The 19,130-nt window shown below is 37.1% G+C and overlaps 1 protein-coding gene across 3 annotated transcripts; it reads left to right on the top strand.

The window, feature by feature from the left end:
- The first annotated feature begins 4,038 nt into the window (after positions 1-4,038).
- GNPNAT1 (glucosamine-phosphate N-acetyltransferase 1) lies at positions 4,039-18,361 on the top strand. 3 transcript variants are annotated; one of them, XM_023255691.2, is made up of 6 exons: positions 4,039-4,172; positions 9,626-9,793; positions 11,143-11,205; positions 13,900-14,027; positions 15,398-15,459; positions 17,135-18,361. In XM_023255691.2, the coding sequence occupies exons 2-6, from the start codon at positions 9,640-9,642 to the stop codon at positions 17,280-17,282; spliced, it is 555 nt and encodes a 184-aa protein (XP_023111459.1). In that variant the 5' UTR covers positions 4,039-4,172; positions 9,626-9,639; the 3' UTR covers positions 17,283-18,361. The 3 variants fall into 3 exon arrangements, with proteins under 3 accessions (XP_023111459.1, XP_019688582.1, XP_003987692.1); XM_019833023.3 differs by having other exon boundaries at positions 4,070-4,227; XM_003987643.6 differs by lacking the exon at positions 4,039-4,172 and adding an exon at positions 4,234-4,401.
- The last annotated feature ends 769 nt before the right edge of the window (positions 18,362-19,130 follow it).

Raw genomic sequence — 19,130 nt, 5'->3', positions numbered from 1 at the left:
TAGCAAAATCCTAACAGCATTTTTCACAGAACTAGAATAATCCTAAAATTTGTGTGGAACCACAAAAGACCCAGCCAGCCAAAGCAATCTTGAAAAGGAAAAGTAAAGCTGGAGACATCACAATTCTGGACTTCAAGTTATATTACAAAGATGGAGTAGTCAAAACAGTATGGTACTGATGCAAAAAGAGACACAAAGATCAGTGGAACAGAATAGAAAATCCAGAAGTAAGCCCACAATCATATGGTCAATTAATCTTTGACAAAGCAGGGAAGAATATCCAATAGGAAAAAAGACAGTCTCTTCAACAAGTGGTGTTGGGAAAACTGGACAGCAACATGCCAAAGAAAGAATGTGCACCACTTTCTAATACTATATGCAAAAATCAATTCAAAATGGATTGACGGCCTAAATGTGAGATCTGAAACCATAAAAATCCTAGAATACAGGCAGTAGCCTCTTTGACATCATCTGTAGCAACTTTTTCCTAAACAGATCCCCTGAGGCAAGGGAAACAAAAGCAAAAATAAACTATTGGGACTACATCAAAATAAAAAGCTTCTGCACAGTGAAAGAAACAATCAATAAAACTAAAAGGCAACTTACTGAATGGGAGAAGATATTTACAAATGACATATCCAATAAAGGGCTAGTATCCAAATATATAAAGAACTCATACAACTCAACACCAAAAAACAAATAGTTCATGTAAAACATGGGCAAAAGACATGAACAGACAGTTCTCCAAAGAAGACATCCAGATGGCTAATAGACACATGAAAAGATGCTCAACACCACTTACCATCAGGAAAATGCAAATCAAAACTACGAGAGATATCACCTCACATGTCAGAATGGTTAAAATCAACAACAGAAGAAACAACAGGTACAGGTAAGGATGTGGAGAAAAAGGAACCCTCTTGCACCATTGGTGGGAATGTAAACTGGTGCAGCCACTATGTAAAACAGTATGAAAGTTCCTCAAAAAGTTAAAAATAGAACTACTCCATAATACAGCCATTGCAGTCCTGGATATTTACCCAAAGAATACAAAAATACTAATTCAAAAAGATATAGCACCTCATGTTCATTGCAGCATTATTTACAAGAGCCAAGATATGGTAGCAGCCCAAGTGTCCATCGATTAAAAAATGGATAAAGAAGATGTGATGTTTGTATACAACGGAATATTATTCAGCCATAAAAAGAATGAAATTTTGCCATTTACAACAATATGGATGGAGCTAGAGAGTATAACGTTAAGCAAAATAAGTCAGTCAAAGAAAGAAATACCATTTGATTTCCCTCATGTGTGGAATTTAAGAAACAAAACAAAGGAGCATGGGGGTGGAGGAAGAGAGAGAAAGAAACAAACCAAGACTCTTAACTATAAAGCACTGATGGTTATCAGTTCCACTGCAACTATGTAACCACCATTGGTTAAACAGATTATGGGGATTAAGGATCGCACTTGCTGTGATGAGGACCAGGTGGTGAATGGAATTGTGGAATCACTATATTGTACACCTGAAACCAATATAACAATGTATGTTAACTAGAATGAAAATAAAAACTAAAAAAAAAAAGGTTCTAAACAACACAAAACAAAAACAAAAACATGTTCCTCAAAAATGTTTAAATAGAAATTACCATATGGCCCAGCAATTTCACTTCTGGATATTTATCCAAAGAAAATTAAACCACCAGCTAGAAAAGATATATACACCCACATGTTCATAGCAGCATTACTAACAATAGCCAAGACTTGGGAACAACTTAAGTATCCACTGTTAGATGAATGTATAAAGAAGTTTGTTTATATATACATATATATAAATACAAATACAAATAGTGGAATATTATTCCACAATAAAAAAGGGAATCCTGTCATTTACAACAACTCAGATGGAGCTTTAATACATTATGGTAAGTGAAACAAGTCAGAAAGAGAAAGACAAATACTCTATGATCTTATATGTTCTATCTAACAAGACGAACAAATAAATTCATGGATATAGAGAAAAAATTAGTAGTTGTCAGAGCAAAATGACTGAAAGGGTCAAAAGGCACAAACTTCCAGTTATAAGTTAAATTACTCCTGGGGATACAACGTAGGCATGATGACTATAGCTAACAATATTGTATATTTGAAAGTCGCTAAGAGGGTAAATGTTAAAAGTTCTCATCACACACAAAAAAACAAACCCAAATTTGTAACTATGTATGGTGAGGAATGTTAATTGAACTTACTGAAGTAATCGTTTTGCAGTACATACATATATAAAATCATTGTTATGTTATACATGAGTTATATTTCAATTGAAAAAACAAAATAGGGGCACCTGTGTGGCTTAGTCAGTTGAGCGTCCAATTCTTGATTTTTGTTCAGGTCATGATCCCAGGATCCTGGGATCAAGCCCCACGTTGGAGCAAGGGGCTCCTTGCTCCATGCGGAGCAAGAAACCTGCATGAGAGACTCTCTCTCTCTCTCTCTCTCTCTCTCTCTCTCTCTCTCTCTCTCTCTCTCTCTCTCTCCCGCTGCCCCTGTCCCTCACTTGCTTGCTCACTCGCTCTCTCTCAAATACAATTTAAAAATAAAAAATAAATAAAAATCACTAGAGAACACACCAATGATTCCATTAAACTAGAAGTTGAGATTGTCACCTGGCTACCTCATTGCAAGTAAACCAACAGGCAAAGGAGGAGGCTAGAGTGCGCTGGCTAGAGTGACTATTAAGGAGAAATCGTATTCCTGTGGCACAAAAGGGATAAGGAGGAATACGTGTGAAATGCGGGAGATCTTTTGGGGTACCTCTCAGAACTGTGTTCTGTGATAAACTGTGTAACTGATTGCTATACTTTTTGCTAAACTGTAAAATTTACAGTATTTTGTTGCTCAGAAGAAATACATCGAAAACATAGGGCCAGAAGTGTGATAAGGAAACAAGGATCTATATTTAAGATTTGTGGTGTTTCTTTTTACGTCTTATACATTTTTCCTATGCAAAACGGTAAAAAGAAGGATGGATACAGAAATGTGGATGCCATCAGCCACACAGACGTTTGAAGGTGTGAGAATACATGAACCAGTAAAAGTGTTAACTGAAACTTAAATCTCACAAATAAGCAGAAAATATCATTTCTAGCAGACTATATACAGTGTTCTTCAAACAGTATTAAGAATAAAATACTTTGCAATTCCAGTAAGTTGAAATTTATGGTATAAGGCAAGGAAGGGGTGCAAGTAGCTATATGACTTTGGTAAATTACTTCTCTGAACCTCAGTTCCCTAACCCGTAAAATGAGGACATCTGTTTTGGAAATGGGAACTCAAAAGTCATTTTTTTCTTTTCTAATCCAGGGTTTCTCCACCTCAGCATCTCCACTAACTCTCCAATGTTGTCATGGGTCCCTGCTGTGTATTTTACGTTTAACAGCCTAGGTGGTCTCTACCCTCTGGCAGATAACAGTGACATCTCTCCCACAGACAGGCTGAAAAACTCCAGACATCGCCAACTGTCTCCTGGCAGGCGAAACCGCCACAGCTGAGAACCGGTGTCTTAACCCTGTGGTTCATCCAAAAAGGATCTGAAAGGACTGCAGTGGCCCCACTTCACGGAGGTGACTCAGAAAACGGGATGAGGAGCTTCCAGCTGCCAGCCAGTCGCCCAAGTCCTAATTAAATGCACTATTAAGAGAAGGGGCAACAAGGGGCAACGGCAGAGGGCAAGAGGCCGAGCCTCCGGGTTCCGAGAACGCAAAAGGCCCACACTATCACCACTTACGGTGCTTCGCTGACTCCTAAGCAGAGTTATTTCCCGAGAAGCCGAGAGCTGGAGGCCACGGGCATGACCGCAGGGAGCGAGCCCGGGTGGGGCCCCCTGCGCCGCCGGGAGGCGGAGTCCCCGCGGGGGCGGTCCTCGCCGCGCCCCACGTGCGAAAGCCCGCCGCACGCCCCGCCCCGGCCCGCCCCTCGCCCTCGGAGCACCTCCGCCCGCCTGCGCGAGGCCCTGCGTAAGCGGCCCGGGGTGGGGCGGAGGCGTTGGCGGCGTTGCCACGTCCCGGTGGCGGCTCGCGCAGGGGCGGCCGCGACGGCAACCGTGGCGCGGGAGGTGGAGGAGGAGGTGGGGCTGGCGCTGAAGCCGGATCCGGATCCGGTGCTGTGTGCCCGGGTGGGTGAGAGTCCAGCGGGCCTGGAGAGGAGCGCCGACCGCGAGGCCTCCACGGGTGAGGGAGGCTGGGGGCCGGGGAGCGAGAGCCGGGCCGCGCCTGGGGTCCAGGGGGCCGTCGTGGGCCTGCCTTCACATTTATCAAACAGGTGTGACCGCTGTCCCCGGGCGAGGAGAGCTAGGCCCGGGTGGGAGGTGTTTGTTCCGGGAGCCGCGCATTTAGCCTCGCCAGGTGGGTGCACATGTGGTGGTGGAGTGCGGTTCGGCGCAAGTTGAGCGCGCCTGGGTCAGAAAGAGGTTAGGGATGAGGGCTAGTGGTCCAGCCATACAGTGGTGGGCACAGGGTCTGGGGTCGAAACTGACTCTTCGCTCACCAGATTTTAACGTGGGGGATCGAGACAGCTGCTCACAGCCCTTGCTGCCATCAATTTTGAAGGGGTACGAATGCCCCGACCCCCCTTTTCCCTGTTCCTTTCCGAGGTGCACCCCGCGGCGGTCGGGAGCCACTTGAGGACCTGATTCTGCCCGGAAGATCACCTCCTGCACTGACTAAACTGGGGCTTCAGCTGCGGAAGGGAAGGACATCCTTTGTGTCTTTTCCCGGGGCTTGTACCCCTAGACACACTGAGCACTATGATTTTCCTTATAGGAGGAACTGATGTTTATGTAAACCGAACTCTTAAAATTTCGGGCAAAATTGAAACGGGAGATTATGGAATTAGTTTTGTTAGGTTATGCACTCATGAATAAATCTTAGAATGGGTCTCAAGAAATCATTTAGGTCAGCCTTTTAGGTAGAATTCGCTGGTATTTTTTAGAATTAAAGCTACCTGTCTGGTACGATGATGTGAAGATTGAAGTCTATGGACTATGGTGTTTTAGAGCTCAAGATGGGAAAACAAGATAGGATTCCAAGTCCCAGTTCACACATTTGCAGTGTTACCTTGAGGCTCCACATGCTCCAGTTTCCTAATCGGTAGCCTGGGAATTGTACCAGATTATAGGGATCAAATAAACGATCAGAAAATACTTTTTAAAATTCTCTGCTGAAGTATAATTTCATAGCTTAATAAATATGGCATGGTCTGTTAAAAATCAGCGAATAAAGTGTTCTTTAGATTAAAAAATTAGTCAAATTAGTATCGAAATTGTTACGAAGTGCATGTAGACAAACCCTAAAGTCTCAAAGAGCAAAACTTCCCCCTTCTCCCATTCACCATGTCATGAAGTAATGTAGCGATGACCCAGGAACTCTTGAGATATGTAAAGCAGTTTAGGTTTAGCCTTGGATTATGCTTTTTAAATTTTTGTATCAACTTTAAAAATCTTCATTCCCAGTGTCTACTACTTGTTGCTCTCAATTGCTTGCTTCTAGCAGCATCTCCTCCCTGTTTGTATTTTAGTCTGCTGTACAAGTTGGGAAACTAAATTGTTGAAATTGCCCAAAGAATAGTCAATTGAACGAGAACTTGATGATCCTAGTAAAAACGAATTTGGTGTATCGTTTTTGTGATATCATTTGTGGCAATTGGGGAAACTTTCTTCTTTTGGATTTTCTGAGTTGTGACCGAGTAAGTCTTATACCATTTGTTATTCATTCACTAGGCATTTATTGGGCTGTTAGGCTTATATGGGCCTTGTAAATGCATGCTAACTTCACAGTTAAATTGGAAAGGTTCTGGAGAAATATTTAGGGAGGGTTAAGGTTTAGTTTTTAAAATCAGTCACCCTAGTGTTGATGATGAGATTCAGCTTCAGACATCTGCAATTCTATTTACTGAAATTTCCTAGTTTTGTAATACTTCAGCGCACCTTAAGATCCTAAAATAATTTTTTGTAAACCAAATCTATTTCATTCCTTTCTAAAAATCTTTTGAAATTTGATAATCAAATCACATACTATTTTAACTTTCCCAGCATATTAATTGGGCACCAGCAGAATTTTACTAAATGGGGATGGAGTGAGATAAAGGAAAGTAACTTTAAGTATGGCTTTATTTTGTAAAATAACTCATCAAGACATTTTGATGTTAATTTCTGATTGCCCAGTTAATGGATTTTTATTTCTATCCAGAATGCTTTGTTCAATGTATTTTGTTGACATGTCGAATACTCTTATTTTCCAAATATAGTTTACAGGTGTTGCTTTTGACTAAATTTTTAACTTGTACAATGAAGTAGGGAATTCATCTTCACTAGTGCATCTTCATTACTAAGGGTACAGAATCTGGAGTCATGCAGGAATGGCTGCATAGTCTGTGGTAACCTGTGCAAAATGCAAATAGAGGGTTCTTTGTTTAAAAATTGTTAAGAGTTTCAATTCTGTGGCAGCAGAGAGTAGAACCAAGTGTGAGGCCCAGGGCAACTGCAGTGGGGCCCAGTGCCTATGAAGCCGGCTCTGTTGCCTGGTTTTGAATCCTTACTCTGTTCCTTACTGGCCCTGTTATCTTGAGCAAGTTACTGTGCCTATTTCTTGGTCTGTAAAATGGGGATAATAATGAAAGATCTCTCATTGTATTTTTATGAGTTAACAGGTACAAAGCATTTCATAAATTTTAGCCAATACTATTTTTTTATGATCATTCAGGGAATAGGACCATCTGGTTAAATAAAAAGCACAGGAAAATATTAGTATTTACTGTTTAAAATTCATTAGTTAAAGGCTTTGTAATCCTAATTCTCCTGTGTACCTCCTCTCCCCCTTCTCTCTTGGAAATTATTAACTGTATTTTGTGTGTTTTCTAGACTACATTTTATTGTAAACTCAGGCAACTTTATAGGAAAAAGTAATCTACTTACTTTAAATTGTTCTAATGTTCATCGAAATTCCCTTTTGAGCTTTCTTTAAAGTTCATGATTACAACTGTATGTTAAATAAAATGAACATCAAACTGTTTAAATAGTGGTCTTGCCCTGAGGAACTAAATTTTTAACACTTTCGGGCTTCTGTATTTAATGTATACATTTTACTCTATTGATAAATATTTAGCCTGTTTATCTGCCTACCTGAAAAAATGTTGTTACCCATGTTTGCGATGAGAGAATACCCAAAAGCCTCAGGGATCCAATTACCAGGGACAAACACTAAAATGCATGCATTAAAGTTAACCGATACAAAATCTGTTTCAAGTGGACTGTAAGCTTGTTAAATTTGATATGAATGTGTGGTTTTTTAAAATGTTTGTTTATTTCTGAGAGAGACAGAGCATGAGTGGGGGAGGGGCAGAGAGAGGGAGGGAGGGAGGGAGGCTGGCTCAGAATCTGAAGCAGGCTCCAGGCTCTGAATCTGAGCTGTCAGCCCAGAGCCCCACGTGGGGCTTGAACCCACAACCGTGAGATCATTACTTGAGCTGAAGTCCGATGCTCCAGGCGCCCCAGATTGTGTGTGCGTGTGTGTGTGTTTAATGTTTATTATTTTGAGAGAGAGAGAACATGTGGGGGAAGAGCAGAGAGCGAGAGGAGGGGGAGAGAATCCCTCTGTGCTGACAGCACAGAGCCTGATGTGGGGCTTATCCCACAAACTATGAGATCATGGCCTGAGCTGAGGTCAAGAGTCAGACACTTAACTGAGCCACCCAGGTGCCCCAATATGAACGACTGTTTTAATATTTTAATCATCACAATTTATTTCCTTTCCTTACTAGTCTTAGAACCAGATATAGTTGTTTTGTTTTTTACAGCTTAACATATTTAAGTCCTTTTTGAGGGGGAAAAAACCCCTTGGTGTTCTACATAATAAACTATGATTTTTTTTTTCTATCCAAGAATGTTTCAGTTTAATATAAACATATAACCTGTCATCTTTTTTGTAGCCTCTGTCTGTACCCAGCACAGTGCCTGACTCATGAATTAATTTAAAGATGAAAAAAATAACACAGATTTATAAACATGAATTTTAATTAGCTGCTAACTGAAGTATATCTTGTTGAGCACTTACAGTATGCCAGGCACTGTTAAGTGCTGTATATAGTAATTCATGTCCTTCTAATAATTTCATCTCCATTTTACAAATGAGTAAACGGATTGTTAGAGTTGAATACATTAGCTATAATCACATTTGACATTTGGACACCAGCTTGACTCCAAAGCTCATGCTCTTTTCCATCTTAAGTTTAAATCCTGACTCCACTAACTTTGTGATCTTGGGCAGGTTACTTCGTTGCCTAGTCTGTTTAAATGGAGATAATAATCATCCCTATCCTGTAGGATTGTTGAAGTAAATGAGTTAGTAATGTGTGAGGTTCTTTGAGTAATGTCTGACCTATTGTAAATGCTGAACAAATGTTAACTGCTGTTATTATACCACACTACCTTCCCAAAGCCTCCACTGTAAGTGCAGCATTACCTGTATGGTTGTCAGTTACACATGCAGAGGTTTAATCCACCTTTAAGGAAAAGTTCAGACTAATTTCCCTTAAGCATATCATGACTTAGGAAATAGGGAACATAATTGGAGTGAGGTTATTGGGAAAATTGTCATCAAATAGACTTTAATTTTTCCTGTTTGTTTCCTTTTGTTATGTTAATATTATGGATATATATCTTTAAAATCTTTGTTTCAAAGGAAAGCTAGAAGCAAGTATCAAATAGAATAGTTTTTTTAACTGGGTAAAGGAATAGAAATGAAAGTTAGGGGTTGCTTTACAGTCTCCTAATAATTGTTAACGAAGATTCTGTTCTTGCAACTCTGGGTTCCACAGACGTGCCACTGCCCCCATTTTTATGTTTTATATAATTTTTTCATTCTGTCCTTGTATCTGTTGTGTAGGCTGTTTTATTAGACCACACCTAGTAAGAATCTACCAGTTTCTGAATGTTCAAAAAAGAGGATAGTACTATAACTGATTATTTTTTTAATAGTATGAAAAACACTGGCTCTTCTCACGCTTCCTAATTGCAGCTGAGAAAATTACGTTATAGGTTCTTAGAAAATCTGGTCTGAAAACAAAATCCAACAGATACCCTTAATATGAATCTCTACTAGCTGAGACCAAATACTACAGTGAATGTGGAGTAAATAAGCCAGTTTATCAATTATCTTCTGTTTATGATTCATATAAAAACCATGTAGTATGGCCAATAAGTCTTTCTTAGTGGTAAGACCAACAATCTCTTAGCCCAATAATAAAAAAAAGTAAAGCCCATGAAAAGTCAGCTAATCACAGTGCTATGCTAGCACCAGCCGATAGGAAAAATATTTTAGAAGAGTTGCTAGAAAACACAGTTTTAAAGTTTAAAACTTACAAATTTAGTCATTTGTTTACTATCTGATGTTAACCATAAGTCTTCTGTTCATCTGTGATGGTGGCATTTATGCTAGATTCGGGATAGAACATATATTGCATATATGTTAAAAGAATTTTCTAATTGCATTAACTTTTATTAAGAAATAGACTTTCTTACCAGCCATAACTCCCTATTAAATAAATGCCTTACCATTTAAAATTTTATTTTAGACCTTACTACAAAGATGAAACCTGATGAAACTCCTATGTTTGACCCAAGTCTACTCAAAGAAGTGGACTGGAGCCAGAATACAGCAACATTTTCTCCAGCCATTTCCCCAACACATCCTGGAGAAGGTTTGGTTTTGAGGCCCCTTTGTACTGCTGACTTAAATAGAGGTAGGGACTTGGTTTACAAATCTTGGTTAGAATTTTACAGTTGGCCCCTGAACAACATGGGGGGTTAGAGGCACTGACCCCTGTGCATTTGAAAATCTGTGTCTAAATTTTGGTTCACCAAACGTTTAACTTATTAGTAGCCTACTGTTGACCAGAAGCCTTGCCAATAACAGAAATAGTTGATTAATACATATTTTATGTGTTACATACTATATTCTCACAATAAAGTAAGATAGAGAAAAATGTTATTAAGAAAAATGTATTTATGGTACTGTAATGTACTTATTGAAAAAAATCTATGTACAAGTGGCCCTGCACAGTTCAAACCTGTGTTGTTCAAGAGTCAACTGTAATTAGCATTCTGTTTTCTCCACAAAATATGATGATGCTGAGAATATTAAAAAATAATATTTGATTTTTGGATTTTTTTTTGTACTTAATTTCTAAAGTGACTGAGACACTCAATTGCAATATGTATATATAATGGCTAAGACCAGGTATCACTGTGAAATATTTCAAATGTCTTAAGTACAACACTACTCCTTCCTAATTAATCCTTTAAAAAGACTTTTCATAAAGGTAAAATTATCATCTATAATGACAATAAGGAAGAGTCTTCTCTAAGAAGCTGGATGGGAAATGAAGGTGGAGATAATTTACTTGGAAAGGTTGCAGAGGTTTTGTTTACATATATTTCTTTTTTTTAAATATAAATTCTCCAAAATGAGTTCCTTAAATTTTGGTAATAAGAAATAAACTTTTTAGTTTTCTTTTTAGTAGGAAATCTGAAGAAACTAATTTTGGTCAGACTAATTATTGAGTATGTAGAAGTTAAGATTCTCAAAGTTCTCAAATGTTCACATTAATTTAACATTAATGAAATTAATTAGTATTCCTTAAAACTTAGTCTCAACAATATTTATATTTTAATTCAAAAATAATATCCTATTTGACCATGACAATCTTGCACGTTTAAGTAAATAAAGCCAAAGCATGTATTTGGGAAAATTTGGCATTCCTTGCAGCAAATTTAATGCAAATTACATCGAAAAATATACCTGCTTGTTTTATAAATATTGAATTATTAAGGTCTGCATGACTCCAAAATCTTAAAAAATCCTTTTCCAGGCAAAATCCTTGGTAAAACCTATTATTCTTTGTTTCATGTAGTGATTATAGAAAGAGTAATGGGTTTCAGTTTAATATTTTTAAATAATAAAATGATTAATTTCAAAATGATTACAGAAAGTTCTGAAAACACAAGTGCCCATAATCCCACCACCTTCACACATTGCTTTTGATCTTTCATTTGGTCTTCTCATGACTTGAAATCTGTTTTTCAAAACTAGGTTTTTTTAAAGTACTAGGTCAGCTGACTGAAACCGGAGTTGTCAACCCTGAACAATTTATGAGTAAGTACTACAGCATCTTTTTCCTGAATGAAAATAAAGGGAAACAAGATTTTTCATTTAGAGCTATGTTCAGTGTCTACTTGTGTTTGTGTTCAAATAGCTGGAAATTATTCATAGGATAATTAGCTATTTTATTTTTTAAAGTTTATTTATTTTGAGAGAGAGAGAGAGAGGCGGGGGGAGGGGACAAAGAGAGAATCCCAAGCAGGCTCTGTGTTATCATGCTATCACCTGGGGCTTGAACTCATGTACCATGAGATCATGACCTGAGCCGAAATCGAATCAGATGCTTAACCAACTGAGCCAGATGCCCATTTTCTTATTTAAATGTTTAATGTGGTTACCTGTTCTAGAATCCAAATGTAGCAATTCTCGTGTTTTACAAAATACCTGACTTTTAGACAATTATCGTAGCATTAAATCTAGGTGACATCTTTAGAGATTGTTTTATATTGTATTTTTTTTTTTTAATGTTTATTTTTGAGAGAGAGGCCAAGCATGAGCAGGGGAGAGGCAGAGAAAGAGGGAGACATAGAATCCTAAGCAGGCTTTAGGCTCTGAGTTGTCAGCACAGAAAATGATATGGAGCCCAAACTCACAGACCACAAGATCATGACCTGAACCAAAGTTGGCTGCCTAACTGACTGAGCCACCCAGGCGCCCCTTATAGTATTTTTCATGTGGTTAGGTTATTCATGGAAATCTCATCACCAAATAAAAAAGAGTGATTAAGACATTATGTTCTCAATTTATTTAGTTTGTTTATATTGAATTTTAAGGTCAACCAGTGTCATAAGCATTTATAATACATATGAGAGATGGGGGTGCCTGGGTGACTCAGTCAGTTGAGCGTCTGACTTCTGCTCAGGTCATGATCTCATTCTAGCCCTGCGTCGGGCTCTGTGCTGATGGCTCAGAGCCTGGAGCCTGCTTCGGATTCTGTGTCTCCCTCTCTCTTTGCCCCTCCCCTGCTCACAGCCTGTCTCTCTCTTAAAATAAATACACATTAAAAAAAAATTTATAATGCATATGAGAGAATGGAAATCCAGAGAGGTCAAATGACATAAGATCACAGATAGTTACTGATAAAGAAAGGATTAGAACATTCCTGATCCCATCCAGTGCTCTAACACTGTCGTTTCCTGTTTTCTACAATTTCTTCATTTCTGTCACCAGGTAATTTTGTTTTGTACTATAGCTGATCCTCCCAAGATGAAGATCACTCTTTTCTGATTCTCACTGTTTTCCTTGAATTTATTTCTTCTTCCCACTCCAGAACCCTATCTAGAACAAGACTAGAAATAAACAGTATGTGAGAATATTAGGCTCAGTTTTTATTTCTGAATTCCTCTTTGCCTGTATGTCTGATAGATGAGAAACCCAAGATAAGTACTAAAAATCAATTTGAGAGAAAAGTATTCCATCTTTGCTCCTATTTGCCATGTGACTTTGGGATGATTAGATATGGAAACATTTTTTAGCTACTTCACAAGGTGCTTTCAAAGCAAACAAAAACAATGATTCAGTTTTTTTTAATTTTTTAAATATTTATTTATTTTTGAGAGACACACACACACACACACACACACACACACACACACAGAGTGAACAGGGAATGGGCAGAGAGAGAGAGGGAGAGAGAGAATGTCAGGCAGGCTCCACACTGTAAGCATGGAGACGGATGTGGGATTCGAACTTGAGAAACCAGGAGATGGGACCTGAGCCAAAACCAAGAGTTGTATGCTTAACCAACTGAGCCACCCAGGTGCACCAGATTCTGTTTCTAAAAAAGCAAGTCAGAGTCCTGAAACACCAGATCACTGTCAAAATATTTTGAAGCCAGAAGACTAAAAATTACAGAATGGAGCCATGTAAACATTTTAATTAAAATTTGCTCATGTAAATTGAGCACCTGTGTGGCTCAGTTGGTGGAGTGTCCGGCTTTGGCTCAGGTCATGATATCACAGTTTAGGGTTCAAACCCCATGTTGGGCTTTGGGATTCCCTGTCTTCCTCTCTGTACCTCCTCTGCTCATGCTCTCTCAAAAATAAAACGTTAAAAAATTTTAAAAACAAATAAGAGATTTGCAGTTTTGTTTTCTTTTTAATATTGAGTGTAAAGGTTAAAGAAACTTATTTAAAGTAATAAAGATATTAGAGTTTTCATTCATTAGTCACAGAAGTGGAAGCATCTGTAATTTACTTGCATTGTGTTATTCACCTAAAATAGCTGTTAATAGTGGTACTTTGCTAGCAGATTTTTTTTTTAATGTATGGACTGTATTCTAATTGATAGTAATTGCTGATGTTTCAACCTCTTGGTCATTTTTAATATTTTCTTTGAAAACTTTTTTTTAAGTTTATTTATTTTAAGAGAGAGAGAGAGAGAGAGCAAGCATGGGAGGATCAGAGAGAGGGAGAGAGACAATCCCAAGCAGGCTCTGCACTGCCAGCACAGAGCCCAGCGCAGGGCACGAACCCTGAGATCATGACCTGAGCTGAAATCAAGTCAGATGCTTAACTGACTGAGCCACCCAGGCACCCCATAATAATTAATTTTTTCTTTAGAAAACAAAGTAAATTGCCATGGTGAAATCACTTTAAATATTCAATAATGAGTCAGCTAATCCTAATATTTTTATGGCACCTAATAAAGTTTAAAGTCTGCCACATAACACTTGTCCGATTTCCACAGAATCTTTTGAGCACATGAAGAAATCTGGGGACTATTATGTTACAGTTGTGGAAGATGTGACTTTAGGACAAATTGTGGCTACAGCAACTCTGATAATAGAACATAAATTCATCCATTCCTGTGCTAAGGTATGTGTTCACATTAATACTTATGAATAAAATGAACAAATGTTTTCTAGCAAAATCAACTTTGAGTTTCCATTAGACAAATCTATTTTCTGACTGCTTTTCAATGTAAAATGAGAGCTGTATTGCCCTGGAAAAAAAAAAGTTTTGCTTCTTAGACATCACTTAGTAACATTTTCGTGTTGTGTTCTCAGAGTTAGGAAGAAGATGTATTAACTATCTGAATTGTTTGCTAAACATTGTTTTGTAAGGTGTCAGATTTGGTATAGTCATAGGGAAACCAAGTCAGCATCATGAAATTTGGCAGTGATGTTTAGAATCCCTAATGCTATTTAAAAAAAAAACAACAAAATACTTTGTATATACAGTAACACAAATTCCCACATCCATTTTCAAGCACTAAAAGATTCAGAATATTATATAGTTGACCCTTGAACAAGATTGGAGTTAGGGATGCTGACACTCTGCAGTCAAAAATCTGCGTGTGACTTTTGACTCCCAAAACTAATGTTGACTGGTTACTACAACATAAGCAGTTGATTATGTTATGTATATTATATATAGTATTTTTATTTATAAAGCAAGCTAGAGAAAAAAATGTTACTGTTTTTTTTTTAAGTTTATTTGAAAGCGAGAGAGAACGAACGTGAGCAGAGGAGGGGCAGAGAGAGAGGGAGGGAGAAAATCCCAAGCAGGCTCCTCACTGTCAGCCCAGAGTCTGACACAGAGCTTGATTATGACCTGAGCTGAGATCGAGTCTGATGATTAACTGACTGAGCCACCCAGGCACCCCAGAGAAAAGAAAATGTTATTAAATCATGACAATACATTTACAGTATTGCATTTATTAGAAAAAATCTGCATAAGTGCACCTGTACAGTTCAAACAAACCACATTGTTCAACTGTATTCTGCTCTGTGACATTTCTAACTCCTGATCACTCCTCATGACTCATGAGAACCTAGCTAATCCAGTGAAAATTAGAAACACTTCAAATGTATTCTGAGGTACAAATTTTGGTGGGCTTTCTTTACTAGAAATTAGTAAATTATATTTGGATGTTTGAAAGAAATTGCTCTTAAGCAAGGAGTAAGATGATGGAACATGCCAAGATTACATTTCGGTTCTGTGGGTTCTGAAATCTGCTTTAAAACAATGGAGTGGTAAGATTTTGGATATAGACAAAACAAGATTAGGCTACAAATTGGTTCATTATATTATTTCCTCTATAATAAGTAAAAAAAGGGTTGCATTTTGGTTTCTGTGAACTTCCAAGTTTACAAAATATTGTTATCATTGAATTCTGTCACTTGTTGATGTAGCTAAAAACAAAACTACATGCTTAGTCCCTTAAACGCTGTAAATATTTTCAGAGAGGAAGAGTAGAAGATGTTGTTGTTAGTGATGAATGCCGAGGAAAGCAGCTTGGCAAACTGTAAGTAGGCAGAAACAAGGTAACCCTCATTAAATTAGATACTTTTTCTGTTTTAGTTAATAGTATCTTACCCAGATATTTGTTAAAAAATGTTTTCCTGTTTGAAGTTCTTTTTAGGTGTCCTTAATTAAGCTCACCCTGTAGTTTAAATTAAATTTAATGGAAGAAACAAAGCATTTTTATGTTTTATCATGAAGTTAGGAAATTGGGAGTGTACTGTCTTATAGACTAACATTTTTATTGACTTTTAATATTTTCATACTAATAGGAAACAAACTTTTGGCCAAGTGATTCACCTATTTCCCAGTGTTATTTAAAAACAAAGGAAATGTCCTCAGCCTCTTAAGTTTTAGAAACATATACTAAAATAGCCTTTCCTGTATAATTCTCTATGCATTTATCTAAATCTTTTGTTTATTTATTTAGAGAGACAAGAGACAGCGTGAGTGGGGGGGGAGGGGCAGAGAAGAGAGAATCCTAAGCAGGCTCCACACTTCAGCGCAGAGCCTGATGTGGGGCTTGAACTCAGAGTGAGATCATGATCTGAGCTGAAATCAAGAGTCAGGAGCTTAACCGACTGAGAGCCACCCAGGCGTTCCTATCTAAATCTTTTAACTTGCTTAATACCATCTCTTCTGAATTTTAAGGAAGTTGCTCAATAAGTTAGGACCTGCTATGTGCCAGATATTATGAGATATTTGGGATACATCAGTGAACAAAACAGACCAATTTCTAATATTCTAGTCCACTTAAATGTCATACCTTTTATAGTTTCCTAACTTCAGTCAAGATGTTCTGTCTTCAAAATGATACAACTTTTCAGTCTGTGTGAACATGAGAAAACCCTTTGGGTAAATTTTTGTAGATCTAGTTTTTTTTTCCCTAAGGCCATTAGAATCAGATTCTTATACTGGGGTTTGGATTCTTTAAGGATTTGGAAAATGTATACTTTTTTTGTTTTGTTTCTATTTCATATTATTTAGAGCAATCCAGAAGTAATCTGATATATACTTTCACAAATATTAGCTTTAAAAATGATACAGAACAAAGCTTTTACTCATTTTATGTGGAAATGTTGTCTGTTCCTAAGTAGTTTGAATAGATTTAGGAAAAAGATTCAAAATTTTGGCCATATTTTTTAAAAAAGTTGACAGTCTTTAGTGCTAACGTGAATCCTTTTTTTAATTTTAATGTTTGTTTATTTTTGAGAGAGAGAGCAAGCAGGGGAGGGGCAGAAAAAGAGAGAGAGACACACAGAATCCGAAGCAGGTTCCAGGTGCAAGAGCTGTCAGCACAGAGCCCAATGCCGGTCTTGAACTCACGAGCCACGAGATCATGACCTGAGCTGAAGTTGGAGGCCTAACTGACTGAGCCACCCAGGTGCCCCAGTGTTAACATTAATTTTAGGTTGAATTTAGTATTGTTCTATTAATGTGCTAGAGACAACTTAGATAAGTTATATTTGAAACAGTCAAATGCTTTGGGTGATTTAAAGCTTGTCCAGTTACAATCTGAATATTTAAATGAATATAGTGAGAAAGGTCATGACCTAAACCCATTTCTAATATAAATTTGAAATTTTATTTATATAATATTTATTCATTTATATTAAGTTACTCAAATGCATTTTCATTAACAAATGCTCTGTGCTTTCCCCCTGCTTTTTGAATTGCAGGTTGTTATCAACCCTTACTTTGCTAAGCAAGAAACTGAACTGTTATAAGATTACCCTTGAATGTCTACCACAAAATGTTGGTTTCTATAAAAAGTTTGGATATACAGTATCTGAAGAAAACTACATGTGTCGGAGGTTTCTGAAGTAAAAATCTTTTAAGAAAGACATTTGTCAAAGGAGCTAATGCAACAAGGCAATACTCTTTTTAGAGTTAAAATATTTTGTTGCTGCAACCCAGTGACCTCCATAAATACTGGATTGAAAATAACATGGTAATTCAACAAGTATAATGACACTTAGAAGATTACTTTGGCCTGTGGGACATGCTGTGAGTTTAGATTACAAATGAGTCTTATAAAGGGGATGATTTTTAACCAAAGGAATATATTTTTAACTTGAATCTTTTCTTGCATTGTATTTTTCTAAAGTTTGGCTTCATTTCTTTGTAGTTAAGAGTATAGGTAGTAGAGTTATGTGTCTGCAATCTGTACTGCTCATTAAAAATATATATATATACCATAAATAAGGCTATATCACATTCACAAAATTAATACTTTTGTTTCAATCAGAGAAACACCAAAAATCACTTAGGAGTGTTATCATTTTTCCATATATTACGTGAAATTGGGTAAGATAACTCAATGTAGTGCAGACCAACATTTGTTGGTCCTAATACTGAATTGGCAAACAACCTGGTTAGCCTTTTCAGTAAGTAGAAATGAAAATTATAAAATATGACAGGATTCAAAATAAAACAATTTAAGTGTACATCTGAAAGTTTATATAATTCTTATGCAGTTAAGGTACCACCTGTCTTATATGTGAAATATATTCATTTGTTTAAAATACCTAAGAGCAAATATAAGGTACTTTTTAACAGTGAATGAGCAAATCTTGGCATATTGTGTATTTCTAACCTGATTTCTCATCTTTTCATTGATGTCTTCTAAGTAACATTTTTATGAAAGATTACAAAATTGAGTGGAATATTTTAAATAAGTATCATATTGCATTTGTTAAATCCTTGAAATGTTGATGGAAGCTTTTCTATTTACTGTGATTGTCATGGTACTATTATTCTGGTCACTATCTTGTTTTGATTTTATTTATTTTAATTATTTTTTTTAAGTTGGAAAATTGGATATTTTATTAATGGTTCTAATCTTTTGCATTCCATGTTACATTAAACCTGTTCATATGATGAAAAGTCTTTCATTAGAATCCTAATGTCTGTGTTTTTCTTGCATCTTTTGTTGAACTATTAATTTATGTCCTGGTTCAGAAGATTTCAGTTTTGTGTACTCTTTGTAAAATTAATTGGGAAAGTAAAGACCCACCACTTGTCATCCCTCTCACTCACACGTACCTCAACTGGATTTAGGATTTCTGTCCTTGTAGTAAGCTCAAGTTGGCTTTCTAAAACCATAGAAACCCTTCACCAATAGAGGGTGCACTACTTACCTGCTAATGACCTATGCTTATGAATTGATCTGTTTCTAGTAAAAGCAACAAACCTGCTTTTGCCTTTTCAGGAGTCCTACAACTTGGCACTATGGTAGCTTTATTAAGTACATTATGGTACTTAAAACCCATGTTAAAAAAAATAAACCTAAAAGAAGGCAAAATTATATGCTTTACCATTCTTGTAAATAATTTGAAATAAAATTGTCTACAAGGTTGGTATTTCAGTAAATCCCTTTAAATAGTATGCTTAAGGTCTTTTAAACCCTCCCTATAAGAGTTATAAAGTATATAAAAATTGTCATTGATGAAAATGGTGATTTGTATTTAGCTTTATTTTTATTTGAAGTTTTAACCTCAGTGTGCAAGCGGGGATGAGGGGCAGAGGAAGAGAATCTTAAGCAGCCTCCACACTCAGCCAGTGTGGAGCCCTACATGGGGTTCAAACCCATGACCCTGGGATCATGACCTGAGCCAAAAGAGTTAGATGCTCAACTGACTGAGCCACCCAGGCACCCCTGTATTTAGCTTTATT

This window comes from Felis catus, chromosome B3, assembly GCF_018350175.1.
Source record: "Felis catus isolate Fca126 chromosome B3, F.catus_Fca126_mat1.0, whole genome shotgun sequence".
Classification (NCBI taxonomy): domain Eukaryota; kingdom Metazoa; phylum Chordata; class Mammalia; order Carnivora; family Felidae; genus Felis; species Felis catus.
This window is presented reverse-complemented; position numbering and strand designations above follow the sequence as displayed.